The sequence below is a fragment of the Gigantopelta aegis genome, chromosome 12 (assembly GCF_016097555.1).
Source record: "Gigantopelta aegis isolate Gae_Host chromosome 12, Gae_host_genome, whole genome shotgun sequence".
NCBI classification, from domain to species: Eukaryota; Metazoa; Mollusca; class Gastropoda; order Neomphalida; family Peltospiridae; genus Gigantopelta; species Gigantopelta aegis.
The window spans coordinates 36,397,727-36,422,671 of NC_054710.1; the positions used below are offsets into that span (position 1 = coordinate 36,397,727).

The 24,945-nt window shown below is 37.4% G+C and overlaps 2 protein-coding genes across 2 annotated transcripts in view; both read right to left on the reverse strand.

Moving 5' to 3' along the window:
- The window catches only part of LOC121386673 (vang-like protein 2), a 64,142-nt gene that overhangs the window by 37,507 nt on the left and 1,690 nt on the right, over positions 1 to 24,945 (reverse strand). Inside the window, exon 2 of the mRNA XM_041517660.1 lies at positions 8,211 to 8,267. The gene's annotated coding sequence lies outside the window, so the exon portion shown is untranslated. The remainder of the gene's footprint in view (positions 1 to 8,210; positions 8,268 to 24,945) is intronic.
- Positions 9,254 to 9,901, reverse strand: LOC121386027 (decreased expression in renal and prostate cancer protein-like). The gene has a single exon (XM_041516822.1). The coding sequence runs from the start codon at positions 9,899 to 9,901 to the stop codon at positions 9,254 to 9,256; it is 648 nt and encodes a 215-aa protein (XP_041372756.1).

Sequence of the window (24,945 nt, forward strand, 5' to 3'; positions counted from 1 at the left end):
AACACAATCAATACTACTGTGAGTGTGCTGTACTGCGGGTAAAGGGTTTTCGAGATAGGACTAATCTACATGCTACATCTGATGCACTACTGAACTGCAATCTATCAAGAAGAAATTACCATGGTTTGTTTGAAAGTGACATGAGGCAGGAAGAAAATGTCAAAAGTATATTTTTGTGCCGGGGTGCCGTTAAACAACCGGCCTCGGTGGCGTCGTGGTTAGGCCATCGGTCTACAGGCTGGTAGGTAATGGGTTCGGATCCCAGTTTAGGCATGGGATTTTTAATCCAGATACCGACTCCAAACTCCGAGTGAGTGCTCCGCAAGTCTCTGTGGAGTAGGTGTAAACCACTTGCACCGACCAGTGATCCATAACTGGTTCAACAAAGGCCATGGTTTGTGCTATCCTGGCTGTGGGAAGCACAAATAAAAGATCCCTTGCTGCTAATCGGAAAGAGTAGCCCATGAAGTGGCTATAACAGGTTTCCTCTCAAAATCTGTGTGGTCCTTAACCTTTAGATTACTGGATTAATTTTTAACAAAAACCACGTTGAGTGGGTACAAGTTTATAATTTTTACTCACATATATTCACTTAAATGTTTTATAAATACATGAAATAAAGTTCATATATGAATGGGTAAGTATTATTTTCGTGTCTTTTTTTGTAATTTTTATTATTTTAGATCGGCTAATGGTGATTAAAATTAGGCAAAAAATCGAAAAAGTTGCGTTTACTTATGGGCATTCAGTGTTCTCGCTGCTCCAGCACCTATCTCCGCTATTTAAGCGGGGCGGCCCCGCATTCCATTTTGCCGTTCTCGCCCTCCTTTGCGTTCCCAGCCACCTTTATTTTTGAGCGCCCCTCTTTATTTTCCAGCACCTATCTCCGCTATTTCCAAATGCACTTTTTTTCCACACAAAAAACAACGATCAGTCTGCACACTGAACATCAAAGGAAACAAGCCGCGTTGTGTACGAAAAAGCAATTGACGAAACATTTACGCCAGTTACCGTAACGTAATTTAACAGTATTTTTAACAGCCTCTATTTTGTCCAATATCTGTATCCATTTGTATGTTTGATAGACACAATAAAAGTTATATTTTATGTAAGCAATGAAAACATTTTATTTTTTACGGATTCGGCAATCTCCAATTGAAAAAAAAACCCTCTTATTTTATCACAGCGATCGATTCATTCGATGAAGATGGAAATAACAAAAATGTATCTGACATTAGGAGATCACTTTACAAACATCTTTATCGTTTTTCGTATATCTTGGAATCTTTATTAAAAATAATAATATTAAAACTTTGATCGGTCCAGCAAAACCGGAACTGCCCGTGAATGTCAGACCGATATCATCTTCGGTTCATTTAAAAGACGAGTTTTTTTTTATAAACCCCTTTGCACTTTTTTGTAGGCAAAATAAGGAGTATGTCTTTTCTCAAAGTCTACCAACACACAACAATATGATAAGCAAACTACTCCCCCCCCCCCCCCCCCCCTTTTTTCTTCTTTTTTTTTTGCTCTACGTTTATTGTTTTTTTTTTTTTTTTTTTTGAAAGGTGTGGTGCCGACCGGCCGCCCTCCTTTAATTTTCACCCAGTGAGAACACTGGGCATTTGTGGCCAGCTGTCCAGTATTCATGTCCATTATTCCCGATAACAGTGGTTTTCTGACCAGAATTTTTTTTTAAACCCGAACTACGATTCATATTGCAATATTTGGTAATTTTCGTTGTTGGTAAAACGATCAAATTTATTATCAAATTAGCTGTTACAATCAGCTATCGATCCCTGAAAATTACCGCGACGTGCCGCCATTGTTGTCAAGCGAAAATACTTGCCGAAAATCACTTTTTGAACTCAAAATTTCAAGGTATTTTCAATTGAAAAAATCAAAACAAAAACCACCATTTTGAAAAAAAATCTTTTTTCTTTAATTATATTTCCGTTTCCGGTGAGTGTCGTGTGCAAAACAGCGGGAAATATGAATTGGGGAATGCACTGTATACAGTGTACAGCATATCAACTGACGTGACGTCGGGCGAGATATCTTGCCTGCAGTAGTCAGAAGGTTAACCATATGTCTGACGCCATATAACTGTAAATAAAATGTGTTGAGTGCGTCGTTAAATAAAACATTTCTTTCTTTCTTTCCGTTAAACATTTATTCATTCAACTGACCTAGCCCTCTTACAAAAATTTCAAAATCTGGTATCCCACCTGAAAATTTAGTATTGGGTTCTTGAAGTCTGGTATCCAAAATTAAATTCTGGTATCCCCGGGATATCAGGATACCATTAATCTCGAACACTGTATATTGTCTGAAAACATCATTTACATTTAAATTTGATATGTTGCCTGCATATACTAATATTCACAAAGTGAATTTCAAGCCCTGACCGATTTGCACATTAACATATTGTCTGCAAACATCATTACATTTATTTAGCATGTTGTATACACATACTAATATTCACATTCAAACAGTGACTCAACAGGCCAAGCAATTTCTTCCTCATTTCCGACTAGCACGAGAATCAATAATTTATCATTACTAGTAGAATGGCTACATGCAGACATTTGACACGGACATTTGGAAACTGTCGAAATCGAGCCAAACATTTGAACTATGATGAACTATCAGTGGTCTCGAAGCGACAGTGAACTTTAATCAGAACTGTACTAAATAATCTGTAGGTGATGGCAGATATTACAGAACCTAATGCTAGGCTTAGACTTATCAACTGTCATGATGGAGTTGGCCAACTCGAGATGGCTGTGTTCTAATTTCAGGATATTAATATTTACAAAATAGACTTAACTGCAACATTTGACAAAAAAAATTCATTAGCCATCAGGCATGGCAACAGTAGTTATTTGCTAGCCCAACACTGAATATCACTAGCCATGGGAGCGGGCTACCATCATCTAGAAGCCCTGTTGATTTATTAATCATCTGCTATTGGATGTCACATTTGGTAATTTTGTTAGAGAGGAACGTGCTATATTTGTTTTTCATTAGCAGCAATGTTAGTTGAAATGTACAGGATTTTCAACCAAAAGATGAAAAGACAATGTACAAGGTCAAAATAGGCTATTGCATCAGACATAATTTCAGTCTGTGGTGTGTCATATCACGAGTGTTAAGGTTTTATTTTGTTTAACGACACCACTAGAGCACATTGATGTACTAATCATCAGCTATTAGTTAAACGTCAAACATTTGGTAATATTTACATATAGTTTTAAAGAGAAAACCTGCTATATTTTTCACATTATTAGCAAGAGCTCTTTTACATATACCATCCCACAGACAGGATTAGCACATGCCATGGCCTTTGATACAACAGCCATGGTGTAAAGGCTGGAACGAGAAATAGCCCAATGGGCCACTGACGGGAATCGACCCTAGACCAACTGAGCATCAGGAAAACATTTTATAACTGGACTACATGTATGTACCGTATTTGACCGGTAATAAGCCCATGTCTTTGAATAAGCCCCCCTTCCGTTTTGATAGCATTTAAGAAATTAGGCCCTTATTCGTAAATAAGCCCACCCCCAACTTCGTCACCTTATAAATAACATGAAATTGCAAGTTTGCTCAAAGTTCATACCTCCTGCAGATAATTAAACACAAATTAACACAATATTTTACCACCAGTGAGATTTAGCAGTCTAACAATAACAGTGTGTAACATTGTTTTCAATTTCATGCCTGCAGTATTTCTCTGAAGTATCCAAGCCCAAGTATGAACTAAAAACCAATGTCTATTTTTACCAGCACACTGGGTCCGCAGTTAATGCTAATTAAGCAAATACCTTATTCTGATTGGCTAAGAACAATGACCTTAGATTGACAATTCTTTGTAGTGTAAGCTGGCTGCCTGTGTCAGAAACGTGTGTATACGCTATTGAGTTTGTTGTTAATTGCTGTTGTTTTACATCTTCTCAGCATTAAATTTTGGATGTAAATAAACAGCACTGGTAAGTAATTGTAACATAGAAGGTGTGTTTCTGATAATTAGATACTAGTAAAAAACCCACAATTTAATTAATAAACAATTATTATTTATTAATAACAAATGGAACACTAATTAATAGATGTGCTACTGAACGTTTTTTGTTTTCTTCCTAGTTCATTTAAGTATTGTTATCTATTTTAATTATTATTATTAAAAAATTTGAACAAAACTGGGAATAAGCCCACCCCATGCTAAGTTCACAATGAGTTGTCTTGGCCCCCTGGGCTTATTTCCGGTCAAATACGGTATGTATGTCCAGCGGTCTTGAAATTTTAAGGGGCTGATATCATGGCTTTTGTTTGGTACAGTACTGTAAGTTAAGTGCAAATAACACAATTCCATTCTTTACCGATAACAACGTCTCAAGCCTTTACTAAGAAAACAAAAACACCAGTATACGAAGGCTTCCATTTTGCTGTGGGTTTCTCACAAGTTTCTTCAAAGCCAGTAACCTTTGTTTACAAACCATTCAAAAACTCACTTCTGTGAAGTAAATTCCACCATCCCATGTATGCACTTTACCTTTTTTTTAAAAGAGATAGTTTTGATGTTTGTAAACAAGCCTGTTTGCCAAATCTTCCTCAAAGGTTCACATTTGTGGAGGTACGGTGAATGTCTCGTTTTGTTCAGGTAAAAAAAGGCAGTAATCTGGTTAGCAATTTACAACAGGGAACTCGTGTTTCACCTACCGGTAGAAGGAACATTTGAAATTGACAGAAGGCAGGCAACGAATGCCAGTCAAAATACACAATCTGTTTTCTGATTTAATCAGCTTTACATGCAATTTCTGCTTTTCACATTATGTTTGACAGTATGCCAAATATATGTACATATCCATAATTCATCATTTTCAGAAATGATAATATAAATCCTAAGCTGTTATTACCGGCCTCGGTGGCGTCGTGGTTAGGCCATCGGTCTACAGGCTGGTAGGTACTGGGTTCGGATCACAGTCGAGGCAATGAATTTTTAATCCAGATACTGACTCCAAACCCTGAGTGAGTGCTCCGCAAGACTCAATGGGTAGGTGTAAACCATTTGTACCGACCAGTGATCCATAACTGGTTCAATAAAGGCCATAGTTTGTGCTATCCTGCCTGTGGGAAGCGCAAATAAAAGATCCCTTGCTGCTAATCGGAAGAGTAGCCCATGTAGTGGCGACAGTGGGTTTCCTCTCAAAATCTGTGTGGTCCTTAACCATATGTCTGACGCCATATAACCGTAAATAAAATGTGTTGAGTGCGTCGTTAAATAAAACATTCCTTTCTTTCCTAAGCTGTTATCAGTCTCTGTCTTAAGACTTCCATGTATCACTGTTGAAGAAAGTTACACATGTATATCACCGACATATAGGGAGAGGGGGGTATGCCCCCAATCACACCTCGTTTTACCCTCCCACCCCACCCCTACTACTGTTTATTTTTTTCCTGTGACCCCAACACTCAACTCAGTGTGGCTGTCCTCCACCAAACCCAGACCAAAAAACATCCTGGCTATGCCAATCCACTACCATCCCCAGGGAACAATATTTTGAAATCTGAGGTAACCGAAAGTCGGTTCATGTGGTTTTTACCTAGGTAACTAATTGTTTGGTTACGTGAATTATATTTGCATAACCCGTGGTTGTTACCTCAAAGTTGCGTTGAAATTATATTTTAAATACATAGTTTTTAGCTCAAATAAAAAGTTAAAAACAAAATACCAAAGAAAACATAATACAAAACAGTTTCTTTAAAGTTAACAATATTGTAAAAGAAATGAATATCAGCCCAGGTACTGAAACATAATAGATACATAATCATTTGGACGGATTCCGTTTTTTCACCTTATCGATGGTACTTCTGAACTACAGCGACGTTCCAAATGTTTGTTATTTAAAGCTCATTATGCGATGTTAGTATTTCTCAATTTTTGTGACACTTGGATTCCTGTTTACGTTAAAATTGTTTTCAACATATATAAAATTATAGGCAATCCAATATTATGTCTACATACCGTGTTCTCGCTGCTTCATTTAAGCGGGGTGGCCCACCCTGCTATTGCATTTTGCCACCCTCCTTTCACGTTCTCCGCCCACCTTTATTTTTCTGCGCCCCTCTTTATTTTCCAGCACCATACTATATTTTCCAGCACTTATCTCCGCTATTTCCAAATGCACACTTTTTTCCCACACATAAAAAACCCACAACGATCAGTCTGCCTACTGGACATCAAAGGAAACGAGCCGCATTGTGTACGAAAAAGCAACTGACGAAACATTTACGACGGTTACTGTAACATAATTGTATTTTTAACAGCCTCTATTTTGTCCTATACCTGTATCCATTTGTATGTTTAATACAAACAATAAAAGTTATATTTTATTTGAGCAATGAAAACATTTTAATTTTTTATGGATTTGGCAATCTCCGACTGGAACCCCCCCCCCCCTTATTTGGCACCAAATTTGTCACGTGATCAGAACGGTCACTCTATCTTTTGTTTCCACTAACTGTCGTCTGATATTTTGTCCTCAGTTACAGATATAACTGATTGTACCTGACGATTTTTACTTTCTGCTATTTCTGTCATTCTGTTTATTCAGCAGTTCTTATAACATATTGTAAACTTTTAATTTTGGGGGGATATCACCGCTTATAAAATCAATGGAAGTGGTAGTGTTTGGCATTAAAATCATTCATCTTGGGTGCCAAATAAAATATACACCCCCACGACAAAAACGAAACTACTTTTTATCAGTTGGTGATAATAGTTTATCACAGCGATCGATTCATTCGATGAAGATGGGAATAACAAAAAACTTTATTTTTGTTTTTCGTATATCTTGAAATCTTTCTTAAAATAATAATATTAAAACTTTGATCGGTTCAGCAAAACTGGAACTGCCAGTGAATATTAGACCGATAACATCTTCGGTTCGATTAAAGGACGAGTCTGCTTGTATTTCGTATAAACTTTTTGTAATCAAAATAAGTATGTCTTTCCACAAAGTCTATCAACGCACAACAACATGGTAACCACCAAGGTCCCCCCCTCCCCATTTTTTTTTTTGAAGGGTGTGGTGCTGCACGGCCGCCCTCCTTTAATTTTTACCCAGCGAGAACACTAACATATATATATTCCTTTAGAGATAAAATAGCAGCAGATAATTCAGCTGTTCAATGCGGTCTGTGCACATTTCTTTTTAACTTTTGTCTCGACTCTGTACTGAGCATTTAGTTTAGACTGGTCACAAGTTACAACTGTTGCAGTATAATGTTGTTTACTGGTTTGTTGCACATCAAGTATCTAAAAATCAGTCTAAAACATTTGTTGGAATACTAATAGTATGTCTGCATAAATAAACTTCCTGTAATCGTGAAGTTTGCAAGTTTTAATTACTGAACGTCTACAGGTCACGACGTAACCGATTTGCGTAAATTTAATTTTGCGTAACCAACATGCAAACAGAACGGCGGTTCGCGTAAAATATTGTGCCCTGCATCCCAGTCCCAAAAAATATAAAATCCTGGCTATGCCAATGCACAACTCCTCTCACCCCACCCCCAAAACAAAATAAATAAATCAATCCTGGCTATGCCAATGCACAACACACACCTCCTCTCACCCCACCCCCAAAACAAAATAATAAATAAATAAATAAATCCTGGCTATGCCAATGTCTAGTGCTATGTCAATGCACTACCACACCACCCAACAAAATACAATCCTGGCTATGTCAATGCACTTCCCCCAACACACCTCCCCCCCCCATATATAAAATTCTGGCTATGTCAATGCGCTACCCCCCCCCCCCCCCCCCAATACAAATACATCTTCCCCCAATATAAAATCTTGGTTATGTGCCTGGGGCCCAATTCACAAAGTTCTCTTAGGCTCTGCTATACAACAAAGCATCCTCTTTGCAAATATTTTAGCATTGCACAGCGAGATTGCAAAGATGCGAGAGTTTAGTGAATTAGACCCCTGATCTGAAGTCCAATTACTAGTCTAATTTTCATACTACTTTCTAGTACTAGAACTGATTCTCAGTGTCTCACGTCTGGCTATAAAGAACAATTTGAGAAGCAAAGATTGCTTCCCGCTCCACACGATGAATTTCCAGCCTTCAGAAGTGCTGTACGGTGCTGTGAAATGATTAGAAATCAATGCAACAATGACTCAAACTTGTACTTACTATAAAAAAACCTGGATTTCAAAACGCTCTATTTCCACATCTCATGTAAATGCATCACTGAAAAAAAAGAAGAAAAGACAATGGAATAAATAAATAAATAAATAAATAAAATAAATAAACAAATAAGAGGTCAAATGAGTGATTTTGTAATGCAGCTATGCATGTGACGTCTCAAGTGATATCCTGCTACTATACAGATATGACATTGCTTTATCCGTTATCTTGTCAATAGAAACGGTGGTTGCAGGATATATATATTCTTAATCCTACAAACCATTTCTGTGGGCTGCTATTTTCAACATCAGGGCTTAAGGAGACCATCCTAAGTTTCTGCCATCATAAAGACGTTTTCAGACAAATAAAAAAGTTTAACGACTAAAGTTATAACCTGGATTTGGTCTCCCAATACCTTCATACGTGTGAATAATATAGCAAGAAATAACTGTGAAAAATTAGGACCTCTGAGATGTATTTTAGAGCAGTATGGGATTAGGAAGGAAGGAAATGTTTTATTTAACGATACACTCAACACATTTTATTGACAGTTATATGGTGTCGGACATATGGTTAAGGACCACACAGATATTGAGAGAGGAAACCCGCTGTCGCCACTTCATAGGCTACTCTTTTCTATTAGCAGCAAGGGATCTTTTATATGGACCATCCCATAGACAGGATAGCCTTTGATGTACCAGTCGTGGTGCACTGGCTGGAGCGAGAAATAGCCCAATGGGCCCACAGTATGGGATTAAAACATAAGACTGATGATCTGAATAGATGAGATGATCATACATGTATCTCTCTCTTGAAAAATGACCTGTGATTTTCAGTGGTTTTAGCAGGAGAATTTGTATTTCACTTGCTACATGTAGATCTAAAAAAAATGGTGTGTGAAAAATTAGGACCTCCGAGATGTATTCTAGAGCATTGTGGGATTAAAACATAACAGATTCATGATCTGGGGCCCAATTCACTAAAACTCTCGTAACTTTGCGATCTCGCAGTGCAATGTTAAAAGATTTGCAAAGTGGATGCATTCTTGTCTAGCACAGCCTGAGAGAACTTTGTGAATTAGGCCCCTGAATACCAGATGAGATGATCATACTTTGTGAATTAGGCCCCTGAATACCAGATGGGATGATCATACTTTGTGAATTAGGCCCCTGAATACCAGATGGGATGATCATACTTTGTGAATTAGGCCCCTGAATACCAGATGAGATGATCATACTTTGTGAATTAGGCCCCTGAATACCAGATGAGATGATCATACTTTGTGAATTAGGCCCCTGAATACCAGATGGGATGATCATACTTTGTGAATTAGGCCCCTGAATACAAGATGGGATGATCATACTTTGTGAATTAGGCCCCTGAATACCAGATGGGATGATCATACTTTGTGAATTAGGCCCCTGAATACCAGATGGGATGATCATACTTTGTGAATTAGGCCCCTGAATACCAGATGAGATTATCATACTTTGTGAATTAGGCCCCTGAATACCAGATGGGATGATCATACTTTGTGAATTAGGCCCCTGAATACCAGATGGGATGATCTTACTTTGTGAATTAGGCCCCTGAATACCAGATGAGATGATCATACTTTGTGAATTAGGCCCCTGAATACCAGATGAGATGATCATACTTTGTGAATTAGGCCCCTGAATACCAGATGAGATGATCATACTTGCATCTCTCTCTTGAAAAATTACCTGCCATTTTTACTGTTTTTAATCGGTGAATTTCTATTTCACCTGCTAAGTCTAAGAAATGGATGGCTTTTCACTTTTCGCAGGCTCTATTTCGAGCCCTAGATGGGTTGATCTTTGTCAAAGGTAACAGTGTTGCCAGGGCTAGTTTGCCACTGGAGAATTTTATTTTGATTTGGCAAACAAATTCCATGTACTAATTGGGGTGGGGGTTTTTTTGGAAAATAACAGTGATTTAGCATTTTTTATGATGATCTGGCGACATGTTTTGCTCATCCAGAGTTAGCCCTGGTTGCCATATTTTGGTGAATCTACCTCCAAGTTTCTCTCACTCCAGTGTGACGTTCACTGTTAATTTACGACTTTGTGAGAGCTTTGCACTGATACTAAACCTTCTGGATCAGTCAACAGTATTTAAAAAAGAGCAAATTGCGAAGTCACCAAACACAACCATCATATGGAGGAAGGCAGACGGTAGCTACCATGGTAACATAAAAGGGGATAAGAAAGAACATGATTACAACTTCAAAGGTTTTAGCTAATCCCCGGCTTAACTTTCAAAACTTAAGAGCAGCTGCCAGATAATACTCTGTTACCATGGTTACAGCAATAAACAATCCCTCCAAACAGAGGTACACCAACTGGTACATGAAGACAAGAGCTAGTTGTGATAAGGAACAAATGCATACAAGGAAATTCAATGCTCTTTTGTGTGTGGTGATGGATTAAGGCTTGCTATAAAAAGGGTCAAAGTTCATTCACCTAAAGGTATCACGATTCGAAATTGAGTGAACAAGCAGGAAATTCTGCTCAAAAATACTCAATATGTATGCAGGGCTCAATATAGTAGGGCTCAAACTTAAGAATTTGTCACCCATGCCTATGGCATTTTTTTTTTTATAGCGACTTTTGCAGCAAATAATATCATTGAAATGTTACATTGTTGTATGTAGACCTATTTCAGATGAATAAATATTTATATACCGACAGATATATTAATTTTGCTGTCACTGAGGAGTTTTACAGACGTCAGTAATTTTTATCCAGGAGCACAAAAGTGTCGTCGGTAATGTTCCAGACACACAGCCATGGCAATTGCCGTCATTAAGTTCGAGTCCTGGGGCCTAATTAACTAAACTCTCATAACTCGTAAGAGACCTTTGTGAATTAGGCCCCGGATAGAGGAAATACTGTACTGAGTTTTTAAAAATTGTGCTGAGTGCATCAGTAAATTTGTCTTCCAATTGTTTTCCCCCAATGCAGTCAGCATTTCAAGGCCGTTACATCAAAAGCTGTGGTATGTGCTGTCCTGCATGTAAACAATCCCTAGCTGTTAATGGAAACAATGTAGCGGGTTTCCTCTTTAGACTACAAGTCAGTAGTACAAAATGTTTGCCATCTAATAGCCAACTATTAATTAATGCACTTTAGCAGTGTCGTTAAACTAAACAAAGTTTAACTTTTTAAACTTGAAAAGATGTTACAATACTCTTAATTATAATTTATATATGTATACAAGGAACATTATGTTCTGTATCACGTCACATTTGGCTACACAAGTTTCAGAGATCACTACACAATTTTAAAACATTAAACAGTAGTTGCTAATCAATTAGAAATATTGCTAATCAATATTTTGAAAACAAAATGTTCCCTGTATATATATAGTAGCTACTCAAAGTTTTATTTACAGGAACATCTCATCGAACAATGTGCCCTTTTCCTAGACCAAGTATTCCACCTGTGAAAATGTGACGGACTCTTTCCAGCATAGATTAAATCTTAACTAGTCGCCATGTTGAACCAACACGCTGTTGGACTCGTTTAACAGACCCATTGACAAAGTCAGGTCCGTTTTGTTGACAACTATACACTAAGTTCAGAGCTTATTGACATACACACGATCCAGAAAGCAAAAGTTTACCTACTAAACGAGATAAGGTAGGATAAACATACACCCGAATAATTACAGGTAATTCTATTTATAAAACAAACTGCTTAGGGAATTGTAAAATTGGTCAAACACAAGTACATGTATAACAAAGTTTGTTTTGTTTAACGATACCACTAGAGCACATCGATTTATTAATCATCAGCCATTGGATGTCAAACATATGGTAATTCTGACAGTTTTAGAGCAGAAACATGGTTAAACGCAAGTACTTGTACAACTACAACTGGAATGCCAGTGTTACCTGAATAAGTAATTAAATTAAGATGTGTACACCTGGATAATTACAGGTAAGTCTAGTTATAAAACAAACTGGTTAGGGATTTTTAAAAAGTGGTTAAACACAAGTACATGTACGACAACAACAACGTTTGTTTTGTTTACCGACACCACTAGAGCACATCAATTTATTAATCAGCAGCTATTGGATGTCAAACATTTGGTAATTCTGAGTTTTAGAGCAGAAACATGGTACACATTAGTAGCAAGGGAATTTTCATATGCACCATCCCATAGATAGGATAGCATATACCATGGCCTTTGATATACCAGGCGAGGTGCACTGGCTGGAGCGAGACCCACCCCGATAAAGACAAGGACGCGTAAGTGCATGTACAAGTAGTAAAGAAGGCCATAGCGTAACTAGAAAGAAATGTTTTATTTAACAACGCACTCAACACATTTTAATTACGGTTATATGGCGTCAGACATATGGTTAAGCACCACACAGATATTGAGAGATGAAACCCGCTGTCGCCACTTCCTGGGCTACTCTTTACGATTAGTAGCAAGGGATCTTTTATATGCACCATCTCGCAGACAGAATATCACATACCACGGCATTTGTTACACCAGTTATAGAGCAATGGCTGAAACGAGAAATAGCCCAATGGGTCCACAGACGGGGATCGACCCTAGACCGACCACACATCAAGCGAATGCTTTACCACTGGGCTATGTCTTGCCCCAGTAACTAGAAAGTCATATTTACCTGATTCAAGTTGTCTGTATACTTGAATGACACATGAATGTAATATACAGTAATTTTGGTAATTTATTGCCACCTCATATGATACACTCAACAAGTAAACTAGTACAGTAACACACTCTAAAGATATGGCAATTGATCGGTGTGCAAGTTTGTATGCGATATAGATAAGAAGACCTTCCAGACATTTGAGCATGATACATCAAAAGAAATTCATGTTTTTACTTTAAGAGGGCAGAATTTAAAAACCATAATCAGGATCAAGTATTATACAGACTTCTTCACATGCATGCACAAAAGGGGCATTTTAAACTAAAATTAAAAAATGTCACTTTCTTAATTTTTCTGGTTGAACCTACTACCCTTCCCATGGTCTACATGTAGGTACAACCCTAAGTATATTAAAGAGTCGCTGAGTGTATTGCTGTAGGCTGTAAAAAAAAGAGAAAAAAAAAGTCTTTTCACTGATACACAATACCCACACAGTGCATACTGAGATCTACACTAATTCTGCAAGTCATGCAGCACACTATTGTACTGCACAAAATCAACATGGAGCTCTCTGGTGTGGAGGTGTGCAACTTGTCATTGTCTTGGAATCAGCCAATCAAGAGACCGGGAACCTGGGGATCAGCCAACCAGAGTGTTGGTTACAATTAACACTAGACTGGTTCTCTGTATTCTAAATTGCAAACCCACTGTGGTGTCAGTCAATTTTATTTTTTATGTGTTCGTCACTGCATTAAGATCAACTGTGAATTGGGTGTTATTTCAGTTTAATTTATTTAAGGGCTTGTGAAAATGTATTTAATTAAGTTTTCAAGTATGCTGTCCAGGCCACCCCCATGAATATCTGAGTCATCTATTAAAGGGACACACCCTAGTTACGGCTAGTTGTTAACCATTACGGCGTCGTTTTTCTCTATTAAACCCATTTTTTCACAAATAAAATTGCACTTTACTTACCGTTTATTATTTAGAATATACATTTCCATTCACCTGAAGTGTTTTTTGGTAATCCTGGTAATCCTGGTGTTTGTAATACCACAAAATGCATTTTTCGTATTTCTGAAAAACGGACGCACGTTTGAGAAAAAAACGTTGAGCAGACAAGGTCTAATCTATTTTTAGAGGGGATATTTCCATTTCAATGTTACAGACGTTGGTATACCACGTGACCGTTATCATTTTGGTTTGGTTTGTTTTCTTGTGCACGGTTCGCGCAATCAACATCCGATTTGTTGTTGTTCATTTGTGAGATTTTTCTTCACAGTTAGTGAACATTTTCAGTAACAATAAAGTTCAGACAAGTAAGTATCTCAATACAAAATGTTACAAACCCTTAAAACCAATAATTTTGCTAAGTCGTTCTAAGTCTTACGATAACTGGAGAGGGGATACAACCACGACAGAACAGTTGGAACATGTCCAGGAGAGGTGAAAAGAAGGCATCCCAAGTCTGTGAAATTTGTCGTGACGTAGGCATTGTTGTGCTTCGAGCGACATCTACCGGTGACATCAGAATACAAACTTTCAAAATTATTTCAAGCAATTGGGACATGGGGATTCCCATGGTATTTATCGATATAAAACCTGCTTTTTCACTCCATTTGATAAAAACATGATCTAAGTGTGTTACAGGTTTGTAGATTAACCAAATTATAATTTATTTTCGCTGGATGGAACTAGGGTGTGCGGCTTTAAGAATATTGGGGATTAAGGCTCTCACAAAATTCAGGTATAACAGGACATTCCAAATTCAATAACACCACAAATGCCCCAGCCAGCTACAGACCCTGGTGCTCTCTTGCACTTGCCAGTGCTAGCGTTCCCTCCAACAAACCCTTTCCTGTCCTGTTCAGGGAAATATTGAAAGAAATGTTTTTACATAATGATGCACTAACACATTTTAATTATGAACATGTATGTTTAAGGAAGGAAATGGTTTATTTAACGATGCACTCAACACATTTTATTTATGGTTATAAGTGTCAGACATATGGTTAAGGACCACACAGATATTGAGAGGAAACCTGATGTCGCCACTTCACGGGCTACTCTTTTCAATTAGCAGCAAGGGATCTTTTATATGCACCATCCCACAGACAGGATAGTACATACCATGGCCTTTGATATACCAGTTGTGGAGCACTGGCTGGGACGAGAAATAGCCCAATGAGCCCACTGATGAGGATCGATCCCATACTGACCACGCATCGAGCGAGCGCTGTACCACTGGACTATGTCCTGACCCTTTTTACTTAATGATGCACCAACACATTTAATTTTAAGAACTACAGAAGTTATTAATGAGGAAAACTGCTATCACCACTCAAAGGGCTAGTCTTGTTCACTAGCAACTAGGAAAGAAAGAAAGAAATGTTTTATTTAACGACACAATCAACACATTTTATTTACGGTTATATGACGTCAGACATATGGTTACGGACCACACAGATTTTTGAGAGGAAACCCGCTGTCGCCACATAGGCTACTCTTTTACGACAGGCAGCAAGGGATCTTTTATTTGCGCTTCCCACAGGCAGGATAGCACAAACCATGGCCTTTGTTGAACCAGTTATGGATCACTGGTCGGTGCAAGTGGTTTACACCTACCCATTGAGCCTTGAGGAGCACTCACTCAGGGTTTGGAGTCGGTATCTGGATTAAAAATCCCATGCCTCGACTGGGATCCGAACCCAGTACCTACCAGCCTGTAAACCGATGGCTAAACACGACGCCACTGAGGCCGGTACTAGCAACTAGGGATCTTTTATATTAAATGAGAACAAACAATCTTTTTAATACTTTCCCCAGACAGGGTGGGATGTAGCCCAGTGGGAAAACGCTAGCTTTATGTGTAGTCAGTCTAGGATCGATCCCCGTCGGTGGGCCTATTGGGCTATTTCTCGCTCTAGCCAGTGCACCATGACTGGTATATCAAAGGCCATGGTATGTGCTATCCTGTCTGTGGGATGGTGCATATAAAAAATCCCTTGCTACTAGTGGAAAAATGTAGCGGGTTTCATCTCCATGACTGTCAAAATTACCATATGTTTGACATCCAATAGCCGATGATTAATATTTCAATGTGCTCTAGTGGTGTCGTTAAACAAAACAAACAAAAAAGTTTCCAGACAGAACATTTGACATACTAGTTGTAGAGCACTTGATATGAGAGTTGTGGAGCACCTAATATGCCAGTTGCAGGCCACTGGGTGAATAAAATATTTTCAAGACAAAATTAATGATGGTATGCAACCTGAAGGCGAGAAAACTTCCAAGTCGGGAAGCAGGATTAGCCAAGTTTACGGTCAACAAACGTCTGGCACAGGCCAACCATGCGTGTTTGGAAAGAGGAAGATCATGCCAGCTTCTCGGAGGACCGAGACGTATATCAAACAAAACAGGCCAGCTTTAAGCAGCGACAGTTTACGTTTAGAAACAAAACCTACACAAAACACGTTTCCTCTAGGATTAAGTGGCCAGTCCAGACTGTTTTGTACGTCGAGCCAAATTAGCCGTTTACATTAAATGTGTATGTGTCTATGTAACAGCTAATGATAGTTCAGCCTTAAAACATTTAGTATGATAATAAATTCTTTAAAATTAGTGCAGCCTTAAAACATTTAGTATGATAATAAATTCTTTAAAATTAGTGTAACACAGATGACAAAATCTAATAAAAAATGTTGGGTTTTTTTGTGTGTATAAACCTTGTCATTTGAGGGGAGCGATCACTTTTGCTCTCCAACAAAACTGGTTCAAAGAGAGCAATTTTAGCTCCCTTTTACTAGAGCTCACACTGGAAAGATTTCTGTCTTAGCCAAATTTTGTATATATATATATATATACATATAGAGTACATGTATTTCCTTGAAAATTATTAAAATGTGGTTAACTTTTATGGAATATTTTATTATCCAAATATAAAAAGTATGTAGTCCCTTTGCATAAAAATTAGCAAGTGGCCAATTTGACAAAGGACAGCAGGGCTCGAAATGGCCTATGGCCAGGTCACCAATGTCCTGTTTGGGCCACTTAAATATTAAAAAATAATGGCGTTAGTCGCCCAAATAATATTATTGGAGCGATCTTCTTTAGAGCTATAACACATGAGCTACTATTAATATTTGTATTGCATCTACTTATTCCGCATTAAAATCTTGCTCGTAGTTTGTGGTTCGCTTACAGTAATTTGCCAACATCCATTATTATTTTTTGGGCTACCATATTTGTTGGCAAGTTTCCAGCCCTGGGACAGAGTGAGCTCTGCTTAACATTTGAATTTATATTACACACAAAAATCAATATGGTAATACATAAATGTTCTAGTTAATATCCAAAACGACTCCCCTCAATTTCTGTTCACACCATTTAAGATATTACATACATGTACCACATATACAGGGCTTCTAGATTATGGTAGCCCCTCTCCCATGCCTAGTGATATTCAATGTTGGGCGAGTAAATAACTACTATTGTCATGCCCGACGGCTAGTGGATTTTTATGTCAAATGCTGCAGTTAAGTCTATTTTGTAAACATAACTATCCTGCCCCTACAACCACCACCACCACCACCACCACCACTCAATGTTAGTGTTTTTAAGCTCTATCTCCCTCTTTAGGTAACATATCTGATTATTACTATTATTTAGTAAAATTGTATTAACTTAAAAGTAGGGCAAGTGTATTTTTAATCGTGGCTTCTAAATTTGTAAAATCACTGCTCTGATGGCTAGTACATTTTATAAAAATTCTTGAAGTCCTGATATTGAACTTATATTTAAACAGCAAGGTATGTAACATTAACAGGACACAATTTTGTTTTAGTGCTGCAATAAATTTTACTCTTCCCCCACCCACCAAACTGCAAACAGTGAAAATGATTACGGACTTTATCCAACAAGTTTGATTCACTGTGCATTATGGTAATCGGTTTAAATAGATAATTTTACACTGTACATGTCTGTGTATGTGCAGTCATGCTGGGTAAATATGTGACTGTACATACAAATAAGCAAGACCTCTTTCTTGAAAAACGTACACAAAAAACATGTGTGTGTGTGTGTGTATGTGGAGGGAGGGGGGGGGGGGAAGGCGAGGGAAATATTTTAGGTTATAGACACTCAACACATTTTTATTCACAGCTGCTTGGAATCAGACATAGCAATATGTATATATACGGCGAAGAACCACGTAGATGATGAATCAGACATAGCAATATGTATATGTACGGCGAAGAACCACGTAGATAATGATGAATCAGACATAGCAATATGTATATGTACGGCGAAGAACCACGTAGATGATGAATCAGACATAGCAATATGTATATGTACGGCGAAGAACCACGTAGATGATGAATCAGACATAGCAATATGTATATGTATGGCGAAGAACCACGTAGATGATGAATCAGACATAGCAATATGTATATGTACGGCGAAGAACCACGTAGATGATGAATCAGACATAGCAATATGTATATGTACGGCGAAGAACCACGTAGATAATGATGAATCAGACATAGCAATATGTATATGTACGACGAAGAACCACGTAGATAATGATGAATCAGACATAGCAATATGTATATGTACGGCGAAGAACCACGTAGATGATGAATCAGACATAGCAATATGTATATGTACGACGAAGAACCACGTAGATCATGAATCAGACATAGCAATATGTATATGTATGGCGAAGAACCACGTAGATGATGATGAAAAGTTAAAAGTTTGTTTTGTTTTATGACACCACCAGTGCAAATTGCAGAGCTCAAAATTTAAGAATGTGTCTCCCACAGCAATTTAAAAACAAAGCTGCTGTGGTATGTGCTATCCTGTCTATGGAATGGTGCATTTAAAAGATCCCTTGCTGCTAATCAAAAAGAGTGGCCCATGAAGTGGCGACAGTGGGTTTCCTCTCTCAATATCTGTGTGGTCCTTAGCCATATAACCGTAAATAAAATGTGTTGAGTGCGTCGTTAAATAAAACATTTCTTTCTTTCTTTTCCTCTCTAAGACTATATGTCAAGATTACCAAATGTTTGACATTCAGTAGCCGATGATTAATACATCAATGTCCTCTAGTGGAAGGAAATGTTTTATTTTATGACACACTCAACACATTTTATTTACGGTTATATGGCGTCCTACAGTGGTGTCAATAAAGAAAACAACTTTGGGAGACACATTTTGTTTAACGACACCACTGGAACACATTGATTAATTAATCATCGGCTATTTTTACTCGTATTCATCAGAGAAAACCCCGCTATATTTTTCCTAATGCAGCAAGAGATCTTTTATATGCACTTTCCCACAGACAGGAAAACACATGCCACGGCCTTCGACCAGTTATGGTGCACTGGTTGGAACAAAAGAAAGGGATAACGAATAGTTATAATTGTTTGAACATTTGTTGCTTAAACTGTAACAATTTACATTTATGTACTAGCTGGGTTCCATTACTTTTTCATTATACAAATAACACAATTCCATGACCATATAATTATCACTTAAATTTTAATTATGAACTTGCGGATATTTGTATTAAAAACAGTAATATCATTGCTAAATTCATTTTAGGCCCAAAGCACCAAAGTCTGGGTCTGAGTTAAGATACCATGTCTGGTGTATTTTGAGCTTCCTTCTGTAACTATTACAAAGTTTCAATATGTATTAACTGCACTTACCCCTGCGCCTGCTGTAACCTCACCGTGGTGCAGGGGTGTAACATTCTCTTTGAGAAGGGCCAATACAGCACAAATTGAAGTTTAGAGTAAAATTCGGTGTCCGTAAAATTCTGTGATATTTGTATTTGTATTTTTGCACAGTTCTTTACACTGTTTTTGTTTAAACCTTGAATTTTTATATTGATGTTGATCATCACTTTATTTATTTGCATTACCATAGTTTGACACCCAATAGCCAATGTATTTTTCGTGCTGGGGTGTCGTTAAACATTCATTCATTCATTCATTCATTCATATCATTAGACATTTATAAACACCAACAATAATTATCAGCATCCTACTTTGATTGATACAACTTGCACAGGAAGGAAGGAAATATTTTATTTAACAACACACTCGAACACATTTTATTTACGGTTAAATGGTGTCAGACATATGGTTACGGACCACACAGATATTAAGAGAGGAAACCCACTGTCGTCACTTTATGGGCTACTCTTTTTGATTAGCAGCAAGGGATCTTTTATATGCACCATCCCACAGACAGGATAGAACATACCACGGCCTTTGTTACACCAGTTGTGGAGCACTGGCTGGAACATGAAATAGCCCAACGGGTCCACCGACGGGGATCGATCCTAGATCGACCACGCATCAAGCCAACGCTGACTTGCAGAGGCTGCAGCTGCCAGTCTGGTAATATGAAAATATAGTGCATGTTCTATGTTGCCAGATCTGTAGTCCACGCTAGCAGACGCGATGTGTTTTGTCATATTCGATACAGTGCATTTCATTTTCTACTGGTCTTAGGCGGCAAAGAACAGGTAACTCTTTCTCAGTTGTATGCATTACGTGTGTAATGTAAAACTGTTTTTCAGTTGTATGCATTACGTGTGTAATGTAAAACTGTTTTTCAGTTGCATGCATTACGTGTGTAATGGGTCATTCCGTGTCAAATCACCCCCAAAAAAGGGAAATTTAAACCCTACCCTCTCCAATTTCAATGAAATTTGGTATATAGAGTTATTGTGGCCAAAAAACCTGAAATTCCAAGTTTCAGCTCAATTGGACCTACGGTTTCCGAGTTATGGCCTTTTCTTTTTCTTAAATTTTGTCAAAAAAGGGCGTGGCCACCCTTTTTTAAATTGCCATAACTCAGCAACCAATGGTCCAATTTTGACAAATGAGATATCATTGGAAAGGGGGAATTACAAGGAATCCAAATCTGGCATTATTCCTGATATTTGGGTTACTTTTGGGCTGATGACAGTTTGACCTATATTTTGACCTTGAAACTGACCTTGGACATGTGACCTTGAGATGACCTTTGATTAAAATTATAGCCCAACATGTTATCTACAACATATAAAAAAATTGGAGGTGGAAAATGTTTCATTAGTCAGCAATTTCAAATTGAAATATGTTTATCTGTTGTTCTATGCTCTCTGTGTATAGACTGCACATGTATTTAAGCACTATTAAATGTACATGCATCAACACTGTAAATGTTATGAATGTTCTAACAATATAGTCCAGCATCCAACAGATTTAAGATTAATTTTTTGAAATACATGTATTGCCTAATTATCAAAAACATCTTGTGCCAACATCTCATATTGTTTAGAACAGGCTAAACTATATTACCATGAGGACTACACTGAAAGGAAGTTATGGCCCCTTGAATGGACTTTGGACCCCATGTGGAGGAAACTGCAGCCCCACAACCCCAATTCAGAGCATGCTGCATGAATATCTAAAATCGAAGAAATTTTAAGTTTATCCATGAGATCTCAGATTTCCCTCCATTTCCAAGATCCATTAAGATGTAAGTATCAGAAAATCTCCAGTAGGTAACTGACAAACAAAAGAACTACTTGATCCGTATTACTTATATATGTAATTAGTATTGATAATTATTTTTAAGATTAATTACTATCTGTGGTCTGTAGGCCTACTGGCACACTTATGTGTGTACATTTACATCCTTATTGATGAAGTGAAGAATGTTTGTACTTTAAAATTTTGAGTCTACATCATGTCATTGAGCAAGTCATTATGGTAAGATTGCTAAATAATAATTTGTTTATTCACCATAGGTACTGCATCACAATTTGACACTTATTTTCTAAGGTTTCAAGCATAGGCCTGTACCATAAGCAGCAGAGAATCCAACTGGAAAAAGTTACTTATAGCACTTAGTGATAGGCCTACATTGTAGTACATGTATAAATAATGAAGGGTAAAACTAATTTTTTTAATGGATAAAGAATTTAAAAAAATGGAATTGTCACAATTCAGCAATAAATGGCAGAAAAATAGTCATATATATGGAACTTTTTTAAAATGCCAAACAAATGCTATTTCATTGTACATAGTTAAATAGATGGCAGGGGCGGTACGTAGCCCTGTGGTAAAGCACTCGCTTGGTGCGCTGACAGTCTGGGAATGATCCCCGTCAGTGGGCTATTTTTGGCTCCATCCAGTGCATTACAACTGGTATATCAAAGGCCATGGTATGTGCTATTCTGTCTCTGGGATGGTGCATATAAAAGATCAATTGCTACTAATTGAAAAATGTAATGGGTTTCCTCTCTAAGACTATTATGTCAAAATTACAAAATGTTTGACGTCCAATAGCCAATGATTAATAAATCAATGAGCTCTAGTTAAACAAAACCCTGCAGTACCATCTTTTTGTCCCATTATCAGTCTACAATGCAGGTTTTCAAACTGAGTTTACAATCCAATCCACCCGAATTGGTACAAATTCAAGATACTAGCAATTTCGATGATAGTACAATGTAATGACGATTCACAAATTCCACAAGAAATAAAGGCGCAAAACTTTGTCTGCAGCCTCTATGATGGTATTCTTTGGATTGGTTTGGTGGATGAAGTTTCAGAGGAATTTGGAGACTATAACGTCAAGTTCATGCACCCTCATGGACCGTCAAGGCAGTTCCACTGGCCGTCAAAAGCAGACAAGTTTGGGTTCCAGAAAGGGATATACTTTGTGTTATAAACACCCCATCCTTGACATCATCTTCATCCGGGAATTACAGTATCTGCCAAAATTATCTCGTCAGAATTTCCAAAGTCTGTTCAACATGGATAGTTAAAGACTAGAAAGCTTGTGACTTCAATCAAGTAGTCAGACTCCTCAAATAAACAGAAATACAATAATATATAAAATTAACAAAAGATGAAGGAAACTACCAGTAGTGATTTATAGATTCTATTTTCCTTAATCAATTGGTTGCCTGGTTGCCACACTAAATTGTATCATTAACATTCATGACATTTACAGTGTTGACGAATATACATTTAATAGTGAAATGCATGCAGTCTATACAGAGAGCATAGAACAGCAGGTAAACATATTTCAATCTGAAATTGCTGACTAATGAAAGATTTTCCACTTCCAATTTTTTATATGTTGTAGATAACATGTTGGGCTATAATTTTAATCAAAGGTCATCTCAAAGTCATGTGTCCCACAAGGTCAATTTCAAGGTCAAAAGGTCATCAGCCCAAAAGTAACCCAAGTGTCAGGAATAATTACAGATTTGGATTCCTTGTAATCCCCCCTTTCCAATGATACCTCATTTGTCAAAATTGGACCATTGGTTGCTGAGTTATGGCAATTTAAAAAAGGGTGGCCACGCCCTTTTTTGACAAATGCACTGTATGCGTTACGCTTACAACATAATGCTGTAATAGCAAAACAAATACCAGTCAACTGACTAATTCCAACAGGAACCAGTTCAGGACATGTGCTTCTAGACATTGTGCGAATTTACCGATTTAAGAATTATACATTTTATTAAAATTGTATCTTCGGATGTTTTTTTTTTTTTTCAGGGTGGAGTCAGAGGTGGAAGCAATATTATGATTTTCCATGACTTTTTATTGAAAATAGTTTTCCAGATCTGGATTTTTAAATCTCAAATTCCATGACTTTCCAGTATTCAAGATTAAAATATTGGAAAGTATCCCATTTGGATACTAACATTTCAAAATATGGTATCCCACCTAAGAATTTAGTATCCCACTTAAATGAAATTCATAAATAACAATCGTAACAAACTTGGACGACACTGTTCTCGTTCTCAGTCTATTGCTAAGCCGCAATCGACATCGCGGAATTCGCAAACGGAATCGGCAAAAAGATTTGCTGCATCTATTTTTGAGTAATATTGACATAAATTAAATTTTAGCAGTTTCTGACATTACTAATGATAAACATACCTACATCAATCTTCTGCAGATGTGGAATCAATATCTCAAATAAACTTTTAAGGGAGGAAACCTCCAACAAAAACGACGTAGCGGTTCCCAGTCTATTGCTACACCGCTATTGCTCCAGTGTAGCATTAGACTGGGTACGAGTTGGGGGAAGATATTGTTAAGGCATAGCAATAGCTTTAGACTGGGTACGAGCTCGAAAACACTGTTAACTCCAGTAAATGACGACTTTCATTGTTTCAGCGAAAAATAAAAAAGCAGGATTAAAAAAAACCCCCATTATATGGTATCACGGTGGGATACTGGGTTTTTGAAGTCTGGTAACCAAAATTAAATTCTGGTATCCCCGGGATATCGGGATACCGTTAATCACGAACACTGCTTTCCAAAAGTCTGCATGTCTGTGAACCCATGGCTAGATCCGGGTCAGCAGAAAATCTCACCAAATTATCTATTAAACTTCAAAAATAGCAGAAACCCAGTTATTTTGCAATGAAATTGTTTTGCAAATTTAAAATAAAATTCACCGATTGTTTTTAAAATTCGCAGTTGGTGAATTTGGAGAGTGCCAGAGCTAACCCTGGAACCTCATAATATAATAGGGAGAAAATGTTCTTGCAGGATTTCATCTCGTTAGAACTAAATGCTTCCTGCTAATAATAGTAATAGTATTAACACCCAAAATGCATTCAAGCTTAATCGATCATCACATTAGTACTAGTACTAGTAGTAGAAACAAACAGATCAATTTACTATTTAGTGCAGGACGCACATAAAGTCAATACCTTTCTTAATGTGCAGGGCGAGTTGCTTCCCTCTATTTAGCAAATTTAAAAGGGCAGGCAATTTTTTTATGTTAACGCTGAAATGAATGAATGAATGTTTAACGACACACCAGCACGAAAAATACATCGGATATTGTTGTTGTTGAAAGATTTATTTTGTTAATAATGATGCAAGTACTTCAATCAGGATTTAGTGAGTATGGTCGGTTAAATGCATTTTTGGTTTGTGTGTCCATTTGCTGCACTAATTCAGATGAAACATGATGCCATACGTTTTGAATACCAGCTATATATATATATATATACGGTATGTAACAATATTTGGGACGTAGAAAGAACCACACTTC

What these genes read in the sequence shown, in the direction of transcription:
- LOC121386027 (XM_041516822.1), bottom strand. Translation starts at nt 9,901, where the DNA reads ATGATCATCTCATCTGGTATTCAGGGGCCTAATTCACAAAGTATGATC.